Below are 22,329 nucleotides of genomic sequence, written 5' to 3' on the forward strand. Positions count from 1 at the left end.
AACTCCATTTTTATAAGAAAGCCATATTTTTTGGTGCATTTCACGTTTCGTGTTAAGAGTGTAAATCAGGGTTTTTGAACCTTAAGGTCGTGACCCCATTTGGGGTCGCCTGGATTTTAAATGGGGTCCATTGAAATGTTTCGTAAAAAAAAAAAGTTAATGATAAACAAAAAAATCGATATTGTTTTAATTCATTATTCTTTTCTAATGAAAACTTTCTCAATTATTAATCTAGTCATACAAATAAGTTATAAAGTAAAAAATAAAAGTTATTCTTGAAGAAGAAGAAAAAAAAAATTGATATTTGTGATATCGAAATGGGGTCACGATCCAAAAAAGGTTGGGAACCACTGGTGTAAATTAAGTTCTGCAAGCACCACGAGTCAATATTAGTGTTACTGGGAGCAGTTTTACTAAATACACACTGTTACTTCAATAATACAACAATCAGAGGAAGCACACACTCACACACACACCAGATTTTAGTGTAAACAAAGAAGAGTAAAAAAAAAAATGCAAACAAAATAAAAGATGTGAAACATATCAAGCACGTCAAAAATAAAGTTGTGGTAGATGTTTTCTTTATAAATACACTCAGTAGTTGCTTTTTCTTTATTTGTGCACTGCACGTTAGATTTTCTTCCCAGTGGAACCAACAATCAGTAACATTAGAAATCCTTTTTTCCAAAGATCTTTTTGAAGACGGACTTGTTTGGTGGCCTGGGCAGGCTGGTGTAGGTCAGAGGAGAACTGTGGTGGGGGTCCTGCTGCCATCCAGCTGTGGCCAGCAGTGGAGGCTCAGAGCTTCTGCTCCTTGAGGGGCTGATGGATGACTTGTCTCCCACTACAAGTGTTACACAGTAGTTGGAGCCTCTTTCTGGGGATTTTCCTCCAGGTGTCTGCAGGACAGGCTTGATCTTCTGGAAGGTTGCTTGGATTAAAGACAACAAAACAGAGAGCGATGAGAGATACGGAAGTAAACATCTGTGTGTGATTCACAGGCCTGTTATTGTATTGATAGGAGCACCCAGCCAACCTGATGTAAAAGAGTGGGAACGACGCTTGGTGCTGAGCCAGTCCTGACCACAGGATGCTAGAGGAGGAGAGCAGATGTCTTTGAGTCCACCAGAGAGTCGCTGAGTCACCGTGTGCTTCAAACTTCCTTCATCGTCATCTGAAAGGGGGAAATATTTTGAAAAATAAGGCTCTGAGAGCATGAGAGCATGTATGAACTGACAACTCAGTGGAGTTGAGTGCACCAGTGCTTTAGCGCCCCCAAGTGGTGTTTTTTTCTAATTACAACAATCTTTGAACGCTGTCTTCAATGAGAGATGAGCACACATGGAAAAGGGCCCTTATGCATGGGCATCAGACTGGGGAGATAAAAGGGTACTGAGTACCCAGGGCACAAGCCAGGGAGAGGGGGGCCTTCAGAAGTCTGTTTTACATATACAGTATGTACAAAAATGCAGTTTAAACATTGTTGGATTATTGATATTGGAATAAAAGGGGCCCTGTGTGAAAACAAGATGGTTGTTAAGCATAGTTTCGCACTAAAAACATTTATTCATGCTGCATCAGGGTCCTTGCAACGACCCGCATGTGCTTCTGCCGCACGCTGCGGTAGGTAGTCTGAACTGTGGATGCGACAAAGAGCAGGAGATAGACAGCAGCAGGAAATTATATCTTTCCTTAAGAAAGGAAAACCAGGCCAAAAAACGGGAGAAGGAGAGAAGGTCAAAGGAGGGGAAGCAACTGCAACTCACATCTTTTTTACGCAATATATTATTTTGATTGAAATTAACTACGTGGACTCTCACACAATTAAATGCTGGAACATTCCTTTTGCACGTCAAATCTTAATTGGAAATAAAATAATTTAAAAAAAAAAAATGCTTTTGAAGACAAAATTTTGCTGCCACCAAAGTCTTAAGTAGGTGGCCAGTGTCCCCGTGATTCTAATCCCTCTATATTTACCTTTTATTAACCAGATAAATATTACAATATGATTAACATACTTTTACTAGCTGCACAGTAAAAGTATATTAAGAATTGAGTTTTAACCCCCTCCCCACTACCAACAACAAAAAATAAAAAAAATTACCAGCCACCACTGAATTGTATCAGAGGTATAGCACAAACACAATATTCCATGTTATGATATCATGCACCTTCTTCTTCTTCTTTCAATGAAATCTTGCTTCTCATGCTCAAACAATCACCAAATTTTGCACAAAAGTCCAGTCCCATAACAGATTGCCTCAGCAGCAAAAACAGGCCAATCGTCCGAAAGGTGGTGCTACAGCAAGCCTCTAGAGTCTAAGATTTAGAAAATTCATAGCAAATAAGCCACATGTGGTACAGATTAGCAACTCACCAAACTGTAGCCCCAATAGTGAAGAAACGTTTGAACATTTTAACCTATTGAAAATTAAACTTCTCTGACAAATTTTTGCGAAATCAACACCAAACTTGCTACAGCTCATCTTCAGACTGTCCTACATACAGTAAATAATCCATAGATTTTTCATTAGTCAAAAATTGAGCCTACAGTGCTTTAAAATGTTTGACTGTCAATGATGATGTACGCATATATTTGCAAAAATATATTTTCTATGTTCATAAAAAATGACAAAATGTTGCAGTCATGGTAGATGATGTTTGGAAAATATCAGAATTTTATCAAAAAAATTTAAATGTTTACACCATTTTAAATTTCGCTTTCATGCTAACAATTGGAGTCAATGCAAAAATGGCATTTCTGAACATCAGTTTTTCACTTATGGCTCCAATAAATCATAATTTTTTACAGTAATGTATCTCTCCAACCATTGCTGCAAAACATCTATAATTTCTGTATAATATTATTTTCCCATGTTGTAGTTTAAGTTGCTTCTCGTAGTTCCTTTCCTCGACAGGAATAGTGAAACCTGTTTGTTTTCCTGTTGTTCTCTCTGTAAGAATGAACTTTATCACATATTGAAAGATGAGCATGTGTCTCAGCGATGTTGTTCAATGAATCACAATCTTCTAAATTGTGAGAGATGTTTTATTTTTGTTGTTGCTGTCATGTCCTGTTAGATTTCACTTTACTTCTCCTCCTTTTTCTTTCCTTCTAAACCCAATTGATGGATTGAAACCAGCATCTATTGGTTCTTACCACTCTGAGTCATGTGACTGAACTCTCTGGTCAGGACGACAATTTCTTTAGTCTGGCTGCTGCTGAGTGGTTTGTTTCTGGGGAATGTCCAGGTGACGTCCTTTGGAGGGGAGCAGTGGGAAGTGGGCGGAGCCTCATGGCTACAGCAGAAGGACGGCTTCCTGAACGGGAGAAAGACTCTATGTAAGATCAACGATCATTTCAAGCATTTCGCACAGATTCATTTGTTCCACTTTCGTCTTACAAAGATAACGCGGGCTGTTGATCCACTGGTGATGGTGACACAAATTCCCGTTGTCCTTTAAAATTAAGGAATAAATAAATGGAATAATTAAAACAAGTAATAAGAGATATATGACATCTGAAATAATTATAGCTACCTGTACTTGCTTGGATTTTCATTATCCACTTCTTCATCATAAAACGTGAGGGGGTGTTAAACAGATATTCAGAGCCATCACGAAGCCTGGGAAAAAAAACCAAATAAAAGATCTCCATAAAACAAGAAATTAATTTACATACACTACCGGTCAAAAGTTTTAGAACACCCTAATTTTTCCAGTTAAGTCGTGAAAGTCCAATGAATAACTTGAAATGGTTCAAAGGTAAGTACTGAACAACCAGAGGTTAAAAAAAAGGTGTGGTCACCCAAACCTGAAAAATAATGTACATTTCAGAATTATACAAATGGGCCGTTTTCAAGAAACATAAAGTGGGTAAACAATTTAAAGCTGTTCTGCAGCAATGAAGGTTGAATCAACATTGAAAGCTGGTGCTACTGATTCCTACAGGTGTTCCAACTGTTCTTGGTTACTTTCAGTACAACCCCCTCTGTCTGCATAAAAGCAGTGATGGAACACACATGCTTTCATTTCAGAGTGCAATGACACAATAAACTGAATAATTTTCAGTAAAAAACTGGAAAAAGTGTGGTGTTCTAAAACTTTTGACTGGTAGTGTATATTTTCTATATTTAAGATGGGCGCTTTAAATAAATATTGGATAACTATTTCATTAATGTTGAGAAAAATCTAGCATTCCAAGACATATTTTCTAGATTAACTCAAGAGTATTATTTGAGAAAGGTAACTTACATTCTTGTTATATATTTCTAAATTGGGATTTATATTCATGAATATCTTTTTTGTTAGACTTAAACAAACAAATAAACTGAAAGTAATTGTTCAATAATAAAGGACTGAATCATAACATAATCTAATCGCTAGAGCGGACATGGGCTCATCTGTCGCATTTACTGGTTCAATAAATGAGAAGAGATTAAAATTCTGACGTAGCTGGTTATGATTTACAGTCTGCATAAACAGGACTGAATCATAACATAACCTAACAGATATGAGTTTGTCTATAAATGGGTCGCATTTACAGACCTTGGAGTCGCTGTTAGCGTAGCAAGAAATGGGAGGAGATTCGTCACCTTTATAATAAGTGTTGACTAGGCCACTGGGTGTGAGGCCCAAGGCCAAGGCAGGCTGACTTGATAATAATGTATCATGTTTTTCTGCAGTCAGTGCCTTCTCCTCTCCCTTCTCTGTTTCAGGTGTCGTGAAGCTGATGATGGCAGTTCCTGATCTGTGGTTCACGGCTCAACTAGTCTGAGACTCTTTGATGTTCTATCTCTCTATCCTGTTCTGTTGGTCCTTCTGTTCACTGACCTGGTCTAACCTGGTGATATCTGGTCTTACCGTAGTCTGAAACAGTTGGGTTTTTTGTTGTAGTCAGGGACTGGGGAGCACTCAGAGCCTGCGAGGTTCAGCGGTAGGCCACATGCAGAACTCTGAAACACAATAACTATTATTTATGTCTGATGTTCTCCCTGTGCTCTTGTCTTAGAGTTATTTCTTTATTAATTGTTTAGCCTACCCGCAGTGTGTCTTTTCTCTGCTGGTAGAAGCACAAGGTGTTTCTGAAAAGCACAGCGTGGTAGCAGTTCCAGCCTCTGGAAAAAGCCTGTAAAAATAAGATAAGGGTGCATGTTGCTGACTGAAGGATTTATATTTGCTGACGTTTCCTACCTTCTTTCCTCCCAGCTGCAGCTTCTGCTTCCTCTCCAGCGTCCCCTCCATAGAGTGCAGCTCAGGCTTCTGAAACATTTGCCATGTTGAAAAAAACAGGGGCAAACCACACAATATTTCTTTTTAATGGATGACAGTGGAGCTTACCAGAGAGAAACAGCGCTCTCTTGTGGTCATCAGCTGCTCTTCATCCTCTGATCTTTGCTGATGAGCTTCATCCAGTTTCATGTGAACAGACAGTTGACTCATTGACTGGTCCTGTTCAGACACAGATAAATAACAATGATTTAAAAGTGTGCACTTTCAGAAAAAAACAAAAGAAAACAGCAGTAAAGATGAATTTCAACACAAATGTCTTCATATAATAATGCTGACAGAACTATTCATTGATTCAGGTGCAGTTTGATACATTTGTAATAACAAATTTAAGAGATTTCCACAATATTTTGTTTGATGAGATTCTTAAATCATATTTCGCTTCATTTATACTTCAGTCTTTCAGTCTAAGTGAATCCTTACGATAGCGTTAAAAGTGATCTTGGATTTGCACTTTATGCACTTTAAATGTCATTTAAAAAATTATCTTACCTATTACTTGATGTGCTAACAATTTGCCTGATGCTAGCTAAACTAGTTGTTAGCTAGAGGCTATTCAAACAACAGCTACTCTTTCTAAATGTTGAGGGTTGGCTTTTTTAATCAGCTGAAATAATTGTTAATTTCAAGTATATATCTTACAATACAACTTATTGAATAGTTAAATGTACTGGAAATGATAAAGAACAGGCTTGGACATTCATTTACACTTGCAGTAGACTGACCACAAGGGGATGTACTCATGAGTCAACAAAAGTTGTCTTTATCTATAGTATATATCCTTTCTCACTGTAAATCTATAAACTGTTCATAGATGTCCGTGTGTACTGTTTCTTCACTTTTATTCAAAATGTATGAGTTTGAATTTGTTCTCTCTCTGAGGTTATATGTGATTGGTGCAAAGTGCAATGAAAATAACCCTTATTAGCTTACTTGATAATTGACTGTAAATGCAGACTTGGAGTTATCACTTAATTCTATTCAAACCAAATCAGACTAGACTTAACTATATTAGCAGTTTCCAAGGTAACTATGTCTTTGTTATGTCTTTGACGTAGAGATAAAACAATAAGAGAAGAAGACAATAAGGTGTTCTCCCTTTCTGACTGAGTACTCTTCACAGTACATCATGGTACATAACACTGACCTTACCTTCAAACAACTTGTGTTTTCGTCCGCCTTTCCCCCCACCTTTCCCTCCTCTTCCTCCTCCTCATCCTCTTTATACTGGTAAATGTATCTTTGATCGTCCCCTACATCTGGCAGCTTTACTGGATCTGATGTGGTCTCGTTCACCACCATTGAAGTCTTGCTGGTTGGCTCCCTGTTAGGAAACGCTGCCCATGACCTCCTGTTCCCTCTGAACGGATGAAGAACACTTTTGGGACTCAGTCCTTTGTCATAACTCAGCAGGCTCTGAATGTCTGAGGGAAGTTTGAACTCTGCCACAAGAAGGTTTGGAGCTGAGGCTGTGATCAAGTTCCTGTAGAGCCCAGGTGACGTATTCCCAGACTGGGAGTCACTGGTGGCCGTTCCACTTTGGTGGGTGAGTTCAGCATCTCTTTGGTCTGACTGGTACATGATGTCTGAACAGATGCTCTCCCTACACTTGGTTGTTTGGTTCCAGATGTCCTCTAGCTCTTCTTCTACTTCCTGAAACAGCTTGTGATCAAGCTGAATGGGTTCCGTTTCTGTTTCTGCCAAAGACTGAGCACTGTTCTGATTGGAATCAGTGCAGTCAATACCTCCAACTTCAAAAGATACAATTTTCCCTACTACTGCCTTTGGATACACACCATCAGGATATGGAGCTTCGGAGCAAAGCTTGATGTTACTGGAGGTGGAGATACCAGAATCTGTAGAATCCTGTCGGACGTTTACGCTCAACGTTGACTTTAGATTTACAGTCATTTGAGTGGCCTGGTTTGAGTGAACTTCCTGATTCCCTTCACGTGCACTTTTGTCCCTAAGGCATTTATGATACAGATGTCCGTCCAGGTCTCGGATCTGTGTGTGGACACTTGGGCACAACATGTGCTTTTGTGCAGCTGGAGTGGAAGTGGGACATTGGTTTACATATATTGGTGCATGAGTCTGCTGGGAAAGCTGAATGTTCCCGATCTTCTCAGCTGCACTCGTCGGAATCTCTGACATTTTGTCCCACTCTTGTTCATGGTCCTTATAAAGAGTAAAATGGGGAGTAGGTAGGTCATTACATAGGACAGTCTGATCCTCATTTTCCTTCAAAGAGTGTTGGAAACATTTGTCGTCAAAAGACTGCTTTGTTTGTGCAACCGACGGCTGCTGTTCTGATATTTGGACACCAGGGGAAGTGTTTGTAGCAGCAGTGGGTCGAGTCTGTCTAAATGAGCTCAGGATAGTGTGTCTCTGAGATAGAGGGTCTGCATCTGCCCCTCCTCCTTTTCTTGACTCTGGGGGAGCGATGGTGATGATGTCCTGAATGCTGGGAATCAGGGTCATGTCCTTGGGTAGGTCAAAGCTGAGCACTGAGCCTAAAGAGAGGAACCTGCAGTGGCTCCTCACCTCACCTGTGCTGGGCCCGGCTGCTGATACAGCATATGGAGTAATGCAGTACTCTCCAGAACAGTCGGTGTCAATGTCTTTTAGCAATGGATTCTTCATGTAGGCCAAAGCTTTCACGCCATCATTCTTGATCGAACTCTTCCTCCTTCGACCTTCCTTTAGCGGCCATGTATGTGTGTCGTATGGAATTGTATCTGTTTGATCCTCTACTCCCATTATTTTTTGAATAGTATGCCGGCGGGTATCTCTTTTCCTTTTCCTCTTCTTCCCCATTCGTTTGAGGCTACTGAAGATGGAGCCGGTGCTGTTTATTGTTGAGGGATGGAAGGTTACATTGTTCGTCTGTGACGCAGGCAACAACGAAGATGGAATAGAGGAGGGTAGCATGAAGGTGGGGGAGGCTGAGGGCGCAGGGCGACCTTTTAGACGGGGTAGGCTGATGCTCTCATACACGGGGGACACTGACACGTTGGTATCCTTCACATGCAAGTAGGTACTTACCTAAAGGAAGAGAAAAAACAAGTTTGAGACATGAGCTGGAGCTCATGGTTAACCCCATAGGACTAGTGCGTGCTGTTGGTTGAGGCCTCTCTGTGAGAACAAGAGATTCTTTGATGCGTTACAGATGAATGAGCACATGAAAACCAAACCTAGACATTCAGCTGCAGCATCCAAGAAATCATTGGAATCAAGAACGTATGAGTTTCCCCCACAACAATGCAAATGGAAAGAATAAACAAATCTGCCAAAAAAAGATGAAAAGATGATTAATTGGATTACATTTACACTCTTAGAAGATTTAATCAGAATCACATGTCGCCCTGCATGCCGTCATATACAGCTGGTATGTCTTGACCTTTCAACTGTGTGACTAATCTCTTGTTTCTGTGGAAGCCCCAGATTATAAATCTTGGTTCAGTCTGGGGGCCTTTCTAGAAAGTTCAACACCAGTTCTCCGTCTAATGACTGCACCTCCACTGGCACTCCTACTGGGAGCCATTTAAGAGGAATGGCTGTTAATAGGAAACAAGGGTGAGATCACTTAGTTCACATCACACACACTTACAGCACAGTCGCCGAGAGCCACGACCAGGTTTCCATCAGACTTGTGATGATATGACAGGGGGAGCCAAGAAGGTTTCTGTCAACATTCCTCACTGGGAGACGAATGCTTGTGCTTTTCTAACTCATCACCTGCACTCTGTCTCTGTCGTCAATGCTTTCCACTTTCCCATCCTGACTCATTTATATTTCGAAATGAATTCAATAACAGAGAAAAAGTGGAGTTGAAATGAAACAGACTCATTGTTTAACTTTCTAAAGGGAGTTCAATCAATAGTCGGGAGTTTACATAAGAAGTGCTGGAATGAAAAAATGACCGTTGACAGGTTTTTGTGAAGACGGGTCTTTCATTCGCTCCAACAAAACTTGCACAGCTGCCACTCCCCCTTGTTCAGCTGCGGCGGTGGCTTGTAGTTGTTCAGAGTCAGGCACATTTAGATGACTCATTTTTATGTTTCTTCTGATGTTTTACATCAGAAGAAATAATTTGCTGTTACATCAATTGCTGTTACAAAAATGAGTTGCAGGCAGTTTGAACTACCTTTCTGTCTCTACCTTTTATAGGCATCTCTTTCCGATGCTAGGTTCCATTAATCCAGGGGTTCTCAACCTTGGGGTTGGGATCCGATTTGGGCTCGCGAGACACTGGGAGGGGATTACCAGATGCCTTCAAGAAAATTCAAGAATATTTATTTTTTAACGATTTGAGTCCATTTTTGCTTATGTTTACCCTTTTTCTGCAATTACACCAAACTGGCCATATTTTAACCTATTTTTTATCACTCTTTTTTTGCCATATTTCAAGGGGTTTATCCTATAAATGAATAAATACATAAACAATATTGACACTCGGAACCCTTTTTACCACTTTTTCTGTCCATTTTAAGCCACTCTAATTAGCAACTTTTAACCATTTTCTGTGGTTTTTAAAATCCCATTTCACCACCTTTTCCACCATTTTTGGTCACTTTTAACCCATTTTATTTCCGATTAAAACAATGATTTACATCTTTAAGATGACTACATACAACAGTGCAAATCATTTTAAACTTCCTGGACAATAGTAGATATTCTTCAGATAAGTAAATAAATGTGATTATCAGAGATTCATAGAACAATGGAGCATAATTTTGTTGACTATATGGATGGGCCCCAAAAAACTCTCCCCTTTATTCCTCCTTATAGATGGTCCTGTCTCCACGTGACTGTTCTTCAATGTTCATGTCTGTTTTAAACCACCTTCAGGTACAGTGGGGGTTCACTGACTCTGGCACCTTTATTTTGGAGGTCATGGGCTGAAAAGTTTCAGAACCACTGCTTTAATCCGTCACAGTTGTCTATGGACCTGACAGCTCAGGTATTTTATCAGCTGACCTTAAAACAGTTCATTTATATATTTGCTTTATCCTAAACTCTTTCCTTTAAAAACAAATACCAGCTGAGACTGTGCACAGAGCAGGAATCAGCCTGGTTCATCATGAAGCGCAAAATCTGTTTCAACTTATTTTATTTCTCATTCTATTTTCTTGCTGGCAAACCAAACCGATTAGTGTTTATCATGCCACCCTCAACAGAACAGCTCCACACATCATGCAGTCCCAGGACACTCTGAGGCGCAGCATGCAGCGCCAGCTCACACGGGGCAGTTTACCTCATTTGCACTCGGCCGACAACTTTTTCTCTTTCTCTTTAAACTACCAAAAGTATTTTCCAAAAGCCCCTGGCAGCGTCTCCAAAAGGTTTTACAGGCCGAAGAATGAGGCACATTGAACTGATGGAGAAAACGAAGGGGGGAGAAAAAAAGAAGAGATGAAGTCCAAGAAAAGAGTAAATATCAGGATAATTTAGGAAAGACCTTAAACCTCAAAGATCATTCTTGGACATCTTTGTCAGCTAATTTTTTTTTATAGCAGATGGGTTTGCAGCCTGTTGCACTGATGTGATTTAAAGGTGCAGTGTGTGTAGAACAGAGTGCTGCTCACCCTATGGAGAGGCTCAGAAATCTCTTCCTTGGTCCTGGTAGGTGGATCCAGCACCGTGACCTGGCTGTCTCCTGTTTTACCAAAGCTAAGGATGAGGTTGACCGTGCCTCCCGTAGGTGGGCTTTTGTTGTCTTTTAGCAGCACAATGTCGGCGAGGGGAGAATCGCCTGCAGGTCCGATTCGATTCATGACCTCATACCCGTCTTCTGACTGCTGCACGTTGTGCTGCTCGACATGTCCGGGCAGTGGGGATGAGGGCTGGATGTCTCTCACTGTCATTGTTGTGTCTTCACAAGAGCTGGCTGCTTGGGGCTGTTGAGACTGGAGGAGCTTTTGATGGAAAAGTGAACTCTGTGTGGAGAAAGGAAATCCTGAAGATGACTTTGTATTTTCAGATTGAGATGTTATAAACTTGTAAGAAGCACACATGTTTCGGATATAATGCTGATTTATACAGATCCCTTTTAACAGTAATTTATTCATTCAGTTAAAAAAGTAACACATTAGCTGGAGAAGATGACCTGTAATAGCAGAAAAGGAGGTTACCCACTGCAATTCAGTGACAACTTGAGTTTTTCTAGTTCAAATATATTAAACTTATCTTCTAATTTTTTTTTTCACATTTAAAGAGGGAATTCACAAACCCTCTATTTCTTCAACTTTTACTTTCACCAGTTCATTAAAGCTGCTGGAGTTGTTTTTTTGTTTTTGTCTCCTAAAATCACACAAAGCAAAATGTAGGCCTCATAGATCAGTAAATTAAAGATCATTTGTGTGAAAAAAAATGTAGATGGTCCTGGTAGGAAGAGAACTGTAAACAGTCCTTTAAACGGACTGCAAAAGGGTCCGTTTACAGGACTCTTTTGCAGTCCTGTAAACAGATGCAAAGGAGTGCTTTTACCTAATTCCCACGTGATTTATTGTGTTTACCCCACAAAACTCAGCCAAAGTGACTGTCCAACACATTCCTAGTATTTTTACGGACTGAAAGATGCAGCAAAAACCCCTTTACACAGAAAGAACCGATCTGGCCGAAATAGAATCTCTACAGATTGAGGGATTATGACGGGGAATACTGGGAAGGGGAACAAACTACAGTAAAAAAAACTTCTATGCATTCATCTACAAGACTCCAGCCTCATCCAAGTATGCAATGTGCAAAACTTTTCGACAATGTCAATAAACCAAATGTTAACAGTGGAGATCAAAACAAACTTTTGAGCAGCAATTAAAAGTTTTTACATTTTTTTGAGCAAACACTCTTTGATTTATTGATCTATGAGGCCTAAATAGTGTATTCATTTGGAGGAAAGAAATTGAACACTCATATTTAAAAATACTACTATACTATACTATACTATACTATACTATACTATACTATACTATACTACTGCACTCAACATTCACAGGATAGAAAGTACCTCTGGTAATGCTGGGCATGCTGCTGCTTCATAGTAGATATTATCCTGTGCATCCTCTACTCTGCTATTTCTATGGAGTCGCTGTTGTTTCTGAGCCCTCCAGTGCACAGAGATCCACCCAAGCATGCTCCTGAGTTCCTCTATACGCTCTCCTACCTGCAAGTAACATTACATAAATAATGAAGCCCCAAATAAACTCATGGATCTCTTCTTATTGTAGCTGTGCTTTTTTGGTTTTTGGTTTGCTTACCATGGGTGTGAGGGGGTGGCCGTTGTCTAAAAGATTCTTCCCTGTGGCTGCAAGTGCATCAAACTCCTCAAATTTTTGTTCGATTTGCATATCTAGCTCTGACGCCAGAGGTCTCTGTCCGTTTCTCCCAAGATGCAAAGCGGTGTCAGAGAAAATACTTGATCTGGTGTCTTCAGTCCATGAGCTGTTGAGAAAAGAAAGGGAGGGGTCGGGTGGGGGGGTAAAAGAGGTGCTGTGAGAAAAGCGATACATTTACTAAACATGAGATAGACCAGATCGCCTTGTCACACTCAGCCCAGGAAACTCTCAGCACATCTTAAATTTTACTCTCCCAGGAGACTGAGAGAACATCCTGTTCTTGTCTTTGAGGACATTGTAAAGGACAGATGTTCTAGCAAATGGATTATAAAACATCCTCACACACACACACACACACACATCCTTCTTACATCATGGAGAGGTAGCTCCTGAAGAAGTCCTGGCACTGCACAAACTCTTTCAGATGGGATTTGTTCTCTGTCACACTCTGTCCCAGCTCACGCTCAGCCTGCAGCATAGCCTGGACCTTTGCCCACAGGATGTGCATTCTCTCTGGGCACATCTTCTTTAACTGAGACGCTTGCTCCTCCATCTCCTTTACCTCCTCTCTGAGAATTTCACAGTCAATCTGTGAGGAATCACCAGAAAAAAAGAACGAAAAAAAAAAAAAATCCATCATCTCATTTCAAACTGGGTGTCAAACAGCTTGTACCAATTGTGTCTTTGACGATGACTTCACCTTCTTTGCTCTATGCATGGCACTCAGTGAGAGGCCCCCATATGGTGCACATATGGGCAGCCACGCAATAGCAAGCTTGCCATTTTCCTTCTTTTGACGAGGCAGTAATTAATTGTGCTCAGGTTGTCTGGGAGCAATACTTCATGAACTGTCTGAGTTACAGCCTCGAGAACACAGAGCTTTGAATGCCTGGCTGCTGACGACAGCTATTTCTGTTTGGGAGTTTAGGTGATTTCTGCTCTTCAATGGTATTGTGTCCAGACAGCTGTGTGTACACGTGTGTGTGTGTGTGTGTGTGTGTGTGTGTGAATGAATTAACTTTATCTACAATCTCAGTGACCTCCGCACACACACCACACCATATTTCACCATAAATACACACTTCGAGAGCAAACAAAGGGTGACTCACATGAGCGCAAATAAATATCTTGTGTGAATAATAAACTTTTACATGCTTTTTTTGTGTGTGCGTGCGATTACACAGTTGAGTTTATGTAATAAATTAAACACAGAACAACGCAGGGTGGGCTGGGCCTTTTTTTAAGCAGTGAAAAAAAATGGCCTAAAAGGAAAGTGACTGTGGTATAAAATGTGTTGGAATTGAATGTAAGAAGTGGATGGAATGCTGAGGTAACAGAAAACTGGGGTAATTTTGCAGCGGTGAATCATTTCAGGTGTTTACGCTGTGATCGTAACATGTTGTTCTCACCTCCAGGTGGTCCTGCTTCTCCTGCAGAGCTCCCAGGCCACAGCGCTCCGGCTCGCATTGAACGGCCATATCCGTCTCCTTCTCCAGGATGTCCAGACTCAGCTCTTTACTGTTGCACAAAAGCTCCTCCATGCGAACAGCCAAGCTGGCATGCTGGGCAACACACAGTCATCACCAGTGCTTAGTTTGTTTTTCACTAATGAGCTTAATGATTTATTACGATTCTAAGGCAATGCCATACAGCTCAGTGTCTCTGAATGTGATAAACTGACTTCTCTTTCTATATGTTACATACAAATACAACAAAAAGGAAAGTGGAGGGTAGTTTCTTTTTATTAAAACACGGCCACAGAAAAAGAAAACCACATGTGTCTTCAAGCATTACATATCATCTGTGATCATTACAAACTCAACACTGCAGTGAATCTGGCCTTAAATAAACCACAACTATACCTCCAACGCTGATGCTTCCCAGAATGATGGCTTTTAGGGCATGTTGGGCTACGTGATGCATGAGTTTAAACTTTTATTTCACCTTCATGGGTTTGGCTAAAGAGCGTTCTGTAAGAGAAGCTACATTACTTCCTACCTTACACAGCAAGGCTTGGATTGCCTGGTCATGGCTCTGTGATCGGCCTCTTTCCCTCACGGTGTCATTCAGCATCTCTACAGCCTCTCTCAGTTCCTCTACAGGGTCCCCCATTGATTCTACAGTAGGTTCACCTCCACCACCCCCACAATTACTGCTATGGAGCCCCAGAAGATTAGGAGCAGAGCAGGTTTCAGTCTGAAGATTCTGTCGAGAACAAAGAATGATATCAAGTCATTTAATTGATACAAATAGCATCTTTAATACAAACTGAACTAAAAACTGATGCTTTTCTAAAATAGCTGTACTGGGGGACTAACATGCTAAAAAGGTTCCATGTGCACACCACAAGCTTTATATAAACCCCTTGTTTCCACTTTATTTGATGTTTCTCACCTGATGGAGGCTGTGTCGACTGCTGCTAAGCTGCTGACTCTCCTCTAGCTCCACCCGCTCAAGGAACTCAGTTAGCATGCGCGTGTCCTGCAGTTCTGAACTTTGGTGGGTCAGAGCACTTTGGACACGATGGTACCTGGAAATCACAAATACAGACAATTAGAAACTACCATCAACATCATACAACCTAGCATTATTCAGAGGAAGCACTTAGTTAGAGAGACTGCAATCAGTCGACTGGGTGTTATGTTCATCATAGACCATATGTCAAATACACACATTCTGATTTGAAAATGTTTGTAGAATAGACAAATATAGGAGGTTGATTTTTTCCTCGTGTTGTACTCAAGACCGCACTGAGACCAAGACTTTCCTGAGACCAGAATACACCAAGACCTAGACTTTTGGGAGTCTAAACTGAGCCAAGACAAGCCGAGACCGAGTAAAGACCAAAACCGTAAAAATCTGTTTAAAAAAAAAAAAAAAAAAACACAGGGTTATAGAGCATTCTCTCTTTAATTTCAGTTTCTTTTTAAATACATTTGACAAACAAAAACCAGGTGTCTGCAACTGTTTTGAAGCACAACATACAGAAATCTACTGAATAAAACTAAATTCTTACAAAAAGTAAATAAATCCTATGATTTTTTTAAGCCACTGATAAATATTTATTTTAAATATCTTAAAGTAAGATGTCTAAAGTAAGTGTTCAGAGGTATTTCTGACTAGAAATAAGATGGACTGATGAGTTTTTGTACCTCTCAGATTGAGAAAAGATATGTTATCGAGTCTGAGACAAGAGCAACACCTTTAAAATGCGGTTTCGAGTACAACAGCACTAAACTCTAACGTGTAATTATTTTGGACAAATAACGCTAAATTAAAAGCACTTTTAACATTAGCCTTTGTTAATTGTTCAACCACTGACAACTGTCCATTTATGCATAGTGAAGAGAGGCAAAATTTGGTATTGCTCTGACATGTGCTTCACAAATAGATTGTCAGTGTGTGTCAGAGTCAAAGATTCCATCATGTTTCCAGAGGTCTATGGGACAGAGCTCATTAAATGCTGCATGAGTGAGAAATGAATAAACTGGATCTTTGGGTTTACTTCGTACCAACGTCGACAAGGAGGCACCTCATGGCTGTGAATATGCATGTTGTATTTACATTTTGTTTTATGGGGTGAAATGGTTTATCTTATTAAAAGAAATTGGGATTTTATGAATAATCTCTTTTCATAGTCAAAGCAGTGACCTCTTGGAAACAGTGACTTTACTTCCAGACCACTAAGAATGACCCGATTGTTCATTTTTAGACCATAAATCATGCATGACAAATGTCTGGGGGCTATTCCTCACGTCTCCAGGGTAAAAACCTACTTTCTCTCCACCTCCTCCATGCGCGCTGGTAGCCCCTGTGTGTGCTGGTGACGGAGGGCGTGCAGGCGGTCCACTTCCTCCCTCAGGGCGCTGAGCTCCAGGCTACGAGCGGCCACCTCACTCTCCAGCAGACAACTTTCTCTCTCAGCCCTGCTCATCGTTTTGGGGTCGACGGACAATGCTGATTCCTTCATAGAGAGCTCCACAGACTCCAGCCAGGCATCCAAATTACCAAGAGCTTGGAGGACCATAACAACCTATGTAGCAGATAATTGAAGGTTGTAGTGGTTACATTACCTCTCACAATGCAGAAGTATTTTCTGCTTCAGACATGAAACAGTTTCATATGCATTTAAATTAGGCTTGGGCAATATATCGAGATTCAAGATATAACGAGGTTTCTTTTTTCCCAATACAGAAAATAATTATTGCCTATATCGATGTATTTTTGTTTTATAGCTTATTTTGTATAAACAAATACTGGTTTTAGGAGTCGCTGCTTTCGCTACTTCTACGAACAGCATGTAAAGCACAGTTAGTCAGATTTCTGAGTGCTTCCTAACCCAGACCTTCCCCTAAACAAGCCACACTACAGAACTTTACTTAAAAAGAGAAAAAGGCAAAACTTGCACATTTTTTGCAGCTGTTTGTTAATAAAAGTGTGTGGCATTTTAACATCAGCAAAGTTAACCCAGAATTGTCTTTCTAGTAAGACTTTATTGAGTTAAAAATATGGAGATTTATATTGTTTATCGCCATTTTGAGATAAGATTTCTAGTTATGAGTTTTGGTCTATATAGAACAGCCCTAATTTAAACTATAGAAACACAAGCAAGGATGATTTTGAACAACTTTCGTCCCTTCTACTCTCTTTAATCAAATTAAATAGACATTTTTTTTTACCCTCATAAATTGTTCCAATTGATCATAAAATACTTGAAGATGAAAGGCTTAAAACAAACGTGAAGCTGCAGTACAAGCCTTAAACATAAACATAAATCTGCTAGCAAAGCCTGACCCTGTGGTGTAAAGTATCAGCTTTCGTACCCTAAATCCCAGCTCCTCTGAGGCCTTCAGGAAAGCTCCGTTCCTCTGGTGTCTCCATCTCAGTTCTTCCCACAGGACTTCAAGTTGGCCGAGGAACTCCTCGATCCTTGTGCCACCAGGGTGCTGTGCACGGACCAGTCCGTAGCCCTCCTGTGGAAGCGTTAGGTAAACTCGTGAGAGCATGTGATGAGGGATAAACTACATAATTCAAAGTGCCAGGACTAAAGAGGAGCCGTCAGCAGATGATTTGTGCCTGGAATACTCAATGTGAGCGATATTTTCAATGAATGCATTCATCCGGAGCGTTTGTTTAAACAGTGGTGAATATAATGGTACGTCATGGTTTACCCTTTTCACCACCTCTATCCTGGCTCTGTTGATGTGGATTTCTTTTTCAAGGGCTTGTTGGCACTTCTTGGCAGCTTCCAGGCCCTCGGAGCTGGCAATCGAACACACCTGGGTAGCCATGGAGACATTGTCTTTGAGCCAGGACAAAGTCTGAAGACAAATCAGAGCAAAGAAGGTCAGATAAAGAGTTTAACAAGGCAAAGGCAAACATAGTCATCTTTCCAAAAAGATGGCCTCAAAATGGGGGAAAAATTATTAGTGGTGCTAACACCTGGTATCTAAAAGTCAGATCATTGATTTGAATGAAGACACTATTAAAAAAAAGTGATTTGACCCAATCAGAAATTCAGAAATAAGTCATCTCTGTTTTGAAGCTCAAAGCCAGGACTTTTGTCTGAAGATGTGAGAGGTAGCAAAGCTAGCAGTCCCCCAAACAAATGGATATTTTTAAGCCCTTTGGAAGTTTCTAGGGTTAAGTTCTACTCACTTTCACATACCGTGGGACAAATAAGTGTGTGTCTTTGCACCAACTTTTTGTATTTCTATCATGCAACTTAATTAATCTTAATGCAACAAACATCTCAAACTTTTTAAGACACAATAAACAAAAAATAACAAATGTGGCATTTTTGTAATTATGTTTTTCCAACAACAGGTAATCATTGTTAATATTGGTTGTTAATAAATTCCAATATGAAGTGCATTTAGAAAACATACTTACGTTTTGATTAAAATTCATAAAAAAAATTACTTCTATACAGTAAATATTTGAATAATGATAATGATTTTGATTAACTCTGCAACTGTTTAGACATAATTTATCAGACAAATAACACATTACTCACTGTCATTACAAACCAAAAATGTCCCTATTTCCAACGTGTTGAAGACCCCCAAGTTAGACAATAGAGGGTTTTCACGGCACGTCATCAACCCGGAAGTCGCCATTTTGGAGATAAGCAGCCAGTTTACAAACAGCACACAAACGAGCAAATCCCGAATTTTGAGAGGAAATAGTGAACTATTGTCATGTGTTTGGCTGTACTAATCAGTCAGACTGTGAAAAACGTGGAGTTTTATAGACTGCCAAAAGTTATAACAGATCAGTGAAGAACAATGTCTGTATTTTATAGTCAGTAGTTCTACAGCCGGAGAGCAGTGACATGAGATGAGCTCACCGTTGTTGCACCATTTGTTATTGGTGTATGTATAAATGCAGACATTGTTCTCCCTGATTTGTTATAACTTTTGGCAGTTTATAAAACTCCACATGTTTTTCACGGTCTGACTGATTAGTACAGCCAACACGGCAATATTTCACCATCTCCTCTCAAAATTCGGGGGTTTGCTCGATTGTGTGCTGTTTGTAAACCTGCTGCTGATCTCCAAAATGGCGACTTCCGGGTTGATGACGCGCCGTGAAAACCATCTATAAGGACAAACAGTCGTGGATAAAATTTTGCTTGACAACATATTTCTAGTTTTCTTACAAAATCAAAAAATTGTAAGGACTGACAAGAGGCTTTTACAACAAGTTTTAAGAAAATTGCTCCATGGTGCCTGGTAGAGGTCAGGTCACCTTGTCTGCAGACACGGTAAACTTCTGGAGCTGGGACTGAAGCTGTGGGTGGCCTGGTGAGGCACTGGCAGGCTTGGACTCAGCTCTAGTCTTTCTGCTGCAAAGAAAATACAGACATGACTCCCATTATGGCTTACATAAAGACCTTTCATTAAGTAAGTCACAAGCAGGGCAAGAAGCCTGCCCAACACGTCACCTCTTTTCTATCGAACGACATCTGACGTCGGCCTCTGCGGTTGAGGAGCGACCGTCTTCCCCTGGTGGAGGGGTGTCCCTCGCCGTTTGCTCCTCCTGATTCTGAACCCTTTGTGTTTGCCTTCCACTCTCACTGTCAATAGTGTTCTGTGGACAAAGTGCACACGTGTGTCAAAGGCACTCCAAAAGCTCAACAACATGAATTGTCAACAATGTTTTCTGTTGACCATTCACCAAATACATGTTGAGCGGATGTGTAAACAGTCCAGAGGAGAGGTATTTATGTAGCGAGTAGACAATAAGGCTTTGCTCTAGCCTCTGTTCATGTGAATGTTACAACGTGGTTGGAAGCTGGACAACATGGACATCTGCCCAGGATAAAGTCTCGCCTGGAAATGACACAAAGAACACTCACAAAGTTTGGCCATAGTCTATGAAACAACCCAGGCCCAGGCTAAAGATACAAGCTATTTCTGTTTGACGTCAACAAATCTTATGACAAATGGTTCAGATGAAAGCAAAAGGTTGAATAAATAAAAATTACTTCATAAAAGAATGTATTGAGTCTAAAGGAGCTTAGCAGTTACACTGTGATAAAGCGAGCGAGCCAATGATGATGTAAATATAACTGTTTTTATCCTGCGTTCTCATGAAAGCAGCTGTGTTGTTTCAGTTTCAGACAGTGATCTCAAACAGCCTTCTAGCTTAGACTCTGCTTCGAGCTATGCAGCAGTGTTTTAGCAGGTCCCTGCCAAGGATGGGGATTTCAATATGTATTCTAGACATCAACATCCACTGAGGTACTTTATTGACCCTCTGAGTGCATTAAAGGTTGTCCAAAGGACTCTGCAGAAAAGTTACAAATGGGAGCTGTTGGTAAACCTACCTAATGTTTATTTTATCTTTATTTATTTATTCCAATGTATTATCTTATTTCAACTCCATTTCATTTGATTGTAATGAACCTTAATGCAAGTTTTAAGATGCAGTTGTGTTGCACTGACCTTTAGTTCCATATCCATAACATTGTGGACACCTGTATGATGTTGTGTGGAGGCCACTCTTTATTTGCCCCATTCACAACCAGTTGTGGGTTCATTAAAAACGTATTAACCCACCTCCTCGGGGTCAATTTGAACCCATTCAATGTTTATCATTCAAAAAATAATAGTTGACTTTTATTTTTTTTACTTCATATTTCATTACTTTTCTTAAAGTGATGGGTGCAATTGATTAAGCATAAAATTATCATGATAATATTATTTCATTGTGCTGAACACATATTGCACGCGTTGGTGTTCCTCTGGGGTCAATTTGACCCCAAGTCTGTGTGTGACCCATGTATGACCTTACATCCCCATTGACCTGATGGTGGTCCTGCAGGAAAGGTCAAATCATCAGTACAACCAGTAGGGTTCATATTCTTGTGGTCATTCATGTTTTCAGTAAATTTGAGAAGACTTGGCCTGATGGTGGCGCTAGAGAACAGATCAAGATTTCATTATCAAGGTTTTAATGTATTCAACAAATAAAGTGTTTGATACAAAAACGTGGTCAATAATTTTCTGGAGTCAAATATCCCTGGGGTCAGATTGACCCCAAAGGTAAAATGTGTTTGTATATTAGAGGATAATAGGAGGGTTAATATGTTTGATAACTGATATCCTCTTTTAGTTTGCATCATATTTGGTGTGATCTGTAAATAATTGTCTTCCAATCTTCGGCTTGTTTTCGTGCTGTTCCTCTGTGTTTACTTTTCATCTTGCCTTGTGCTTTGTGTATTTCTCCAATGTGTGATAAAACGATGTCAGCCAAGAATTATCACTTAACTCTAAGCTCATCTGTTCTCTATTCTGATCATCTGGAAAAGATTAACCAAAGCAAGAAATGATAGCCTTTAGAAACAAGAGATCTAACTACTGCTAGAACCAATGAGTGGAGTGTATGAACTCATATGCACACTGACACTAAAAAGCCCTGATTGAGACTCTCAAAAAGAGACGACCCATACTGGCAACCCACGTCATCTACCAGAGTCATACGTGCTTTTACATGCTGTATGTTGGAGGTTTTGTATTGAAATGTAATCTATTGTTAACACTTGACCAAGTTTTTTTAAAAGTTCAGACATAGCTCCGATTTAACAAATGGAGAAAAATAAGCGCAATCGTTCTCACAAGAAGTATAACGCCAAATTAATCAAACATGTTTTTGGACATTGGTTAAAAACCCGAACAGCCAGTAAAAACCCACACATGCTCAGGATGGAACATATTGAGCAAACCCATTATTTGGCAAATCACTGAGCTTAACGTGGCCTTTAGGCTGTATGGATTTGTTCCTAATAAACCTCCCATTAATAGTCCAGATTACAGCTCACTGACCAAGTACCCACGCAGCATCCAGCACAATAAAGATGACTAAGAGCTGTAAAACAACCCTGGGCGGCCATGCCAGTAGTCCCAGTTACAACTGAGTCAGAGGTACTGTAATAAGTTCCTATCGCGGCAAAGGCCTGTAGAACATTATCTGACAAATGAACATAAAGCAGGTACATTGGAAGATATGAGAACAGTTCTTGGAGCATTTGGGTCCAACCTCGACAGGAGCTTAATAGACCTTAAGGAGATAAACGCTGCATCATGGGACACGCTACATGTCTGTGGATTACAAGTTGACTTTGAAGTTGGAAAAAGACATTATACTATTGCAAAGAATTATGTCAGAATTTAGAAGAATGACAAATCTGCACATTAGA

The 22,329-nt window shown here is 40.2% G+C and overlaps 1 protein-coding gene across 6 annotated transcripts in view; it reads right to left on the reverse strand.

Moving 5' to 3' along the window:
- Positions 1 to 564: 564 nt before the first annotated feature.
- Positions 565 to 22,329, reverse strand: part of mymx (myomixer) — a 37,738-nt gene continuing 15,973 nt past the window's right edge. For 2 of the 6 annotated variants that reach the window (XM_028468682.1, XM_028468680.1), the window contains exons 12-33: positions 19,573 to 19,718; positions 19,377 to 19,473; positions 17,798 to 17,947; positions 17,450 to 17,599; positions 16,403 to 16,659; positions 15,021 to 15,156; positions 14,625 to 14,831; positions 14,036 to 14,188; positions 12,998 to 13,215; positions 12,549 to 12,732; positions 12,299 to 12,454; positions 10,878 to 11,228; positions 6,442 to 8,334; positions 5,341 to 5,451; positions 5,194 to 5,262; positions 5,042 to 5,128; positions 4,864 to 4,955; positions 3,541 to 3,626; positions 3,405 to 3,459; positions 3,161 to 3,321; positions 1,037 to 1,174; positions 565 to 931 (exon numbers count right to left, since the gene is read on the reverse strand). In XM_028468682.1, coding sequence (XP_028324483.1) covers positions 669 to 931; positions 1,037 to 1,174; positions 3,161 to 3,321; positions 3,405 to 3,459; positions 3,541 to 3,626; positions 4,864 to 4,955; positions 5,042 to 5,128; positions 5,194 to 5,262; positions 5,341 to 5,451; positions 6,442 to 8,334; positions 10,878 to 11,228; positions 12,299 to 12,454; positions 12,549 to 12,732; positions 12,998 to 13,215; positions 14,036 to 14,188; positions 14,625 to 14,831; positions 15,021 to 15,156; positions 16,403 to 16,659; positions 17,450 to 17,599; positions 17,798 to 17,947; positions 19,377 to 19,473; positions 19,573 to 19,718 — 5,160 coding nt within the window. In that variant the 3' untranslated portion in view covers positions 565 to 668. Of the gene's footprint in view, positions 932 to 1,036; positions 1,175 to 3,160; positions 3,322 to 3,404; positions 3,460 to 3,540; positions 3,627 to 4,863; positions 4,956 to 5,041; positions 5,129 to 5,193; positions 5,263 to 5,340; positions 5,452 to 6,441; positions 8,335 to 10,877; positions 11,229 to 12,298; positions 12,455 to 12,548; positions 12,733 to 12,997; positions 13,216 to 14,035; positions 14,189 to 14,624; positions 14,832 to 15,020; positions 15,157 to 16,402; positions 16,660 to 17,449; positions 17,600 to 17,797; positions 17,948 to 19,376; positions 19,474 to 19,572; positions 19,719 to 22,329 lie in introns of those variants that run through there. The other 4 variants (XM_028468681.1, XM_028468683.1, XM_028468684.1 and 1 more) reach the window with 4 other exon arrangements.

The sequence above is a fragment of the Gouania willdenowi genome, chromosome 15 (genome assembly GCF_900634775.1).
Source record: "Gouania willdenowi chromosome 15, fGouWil2.1, whole genome shotgun sequence".
In the NCBI taxonomy this organism is placed as follows: Eukaryota; Metazoa; Chordata; class Actinopteri; order Blenniiformes; family Gobiesocidae; genus Gouania; species Gouania willdenowi.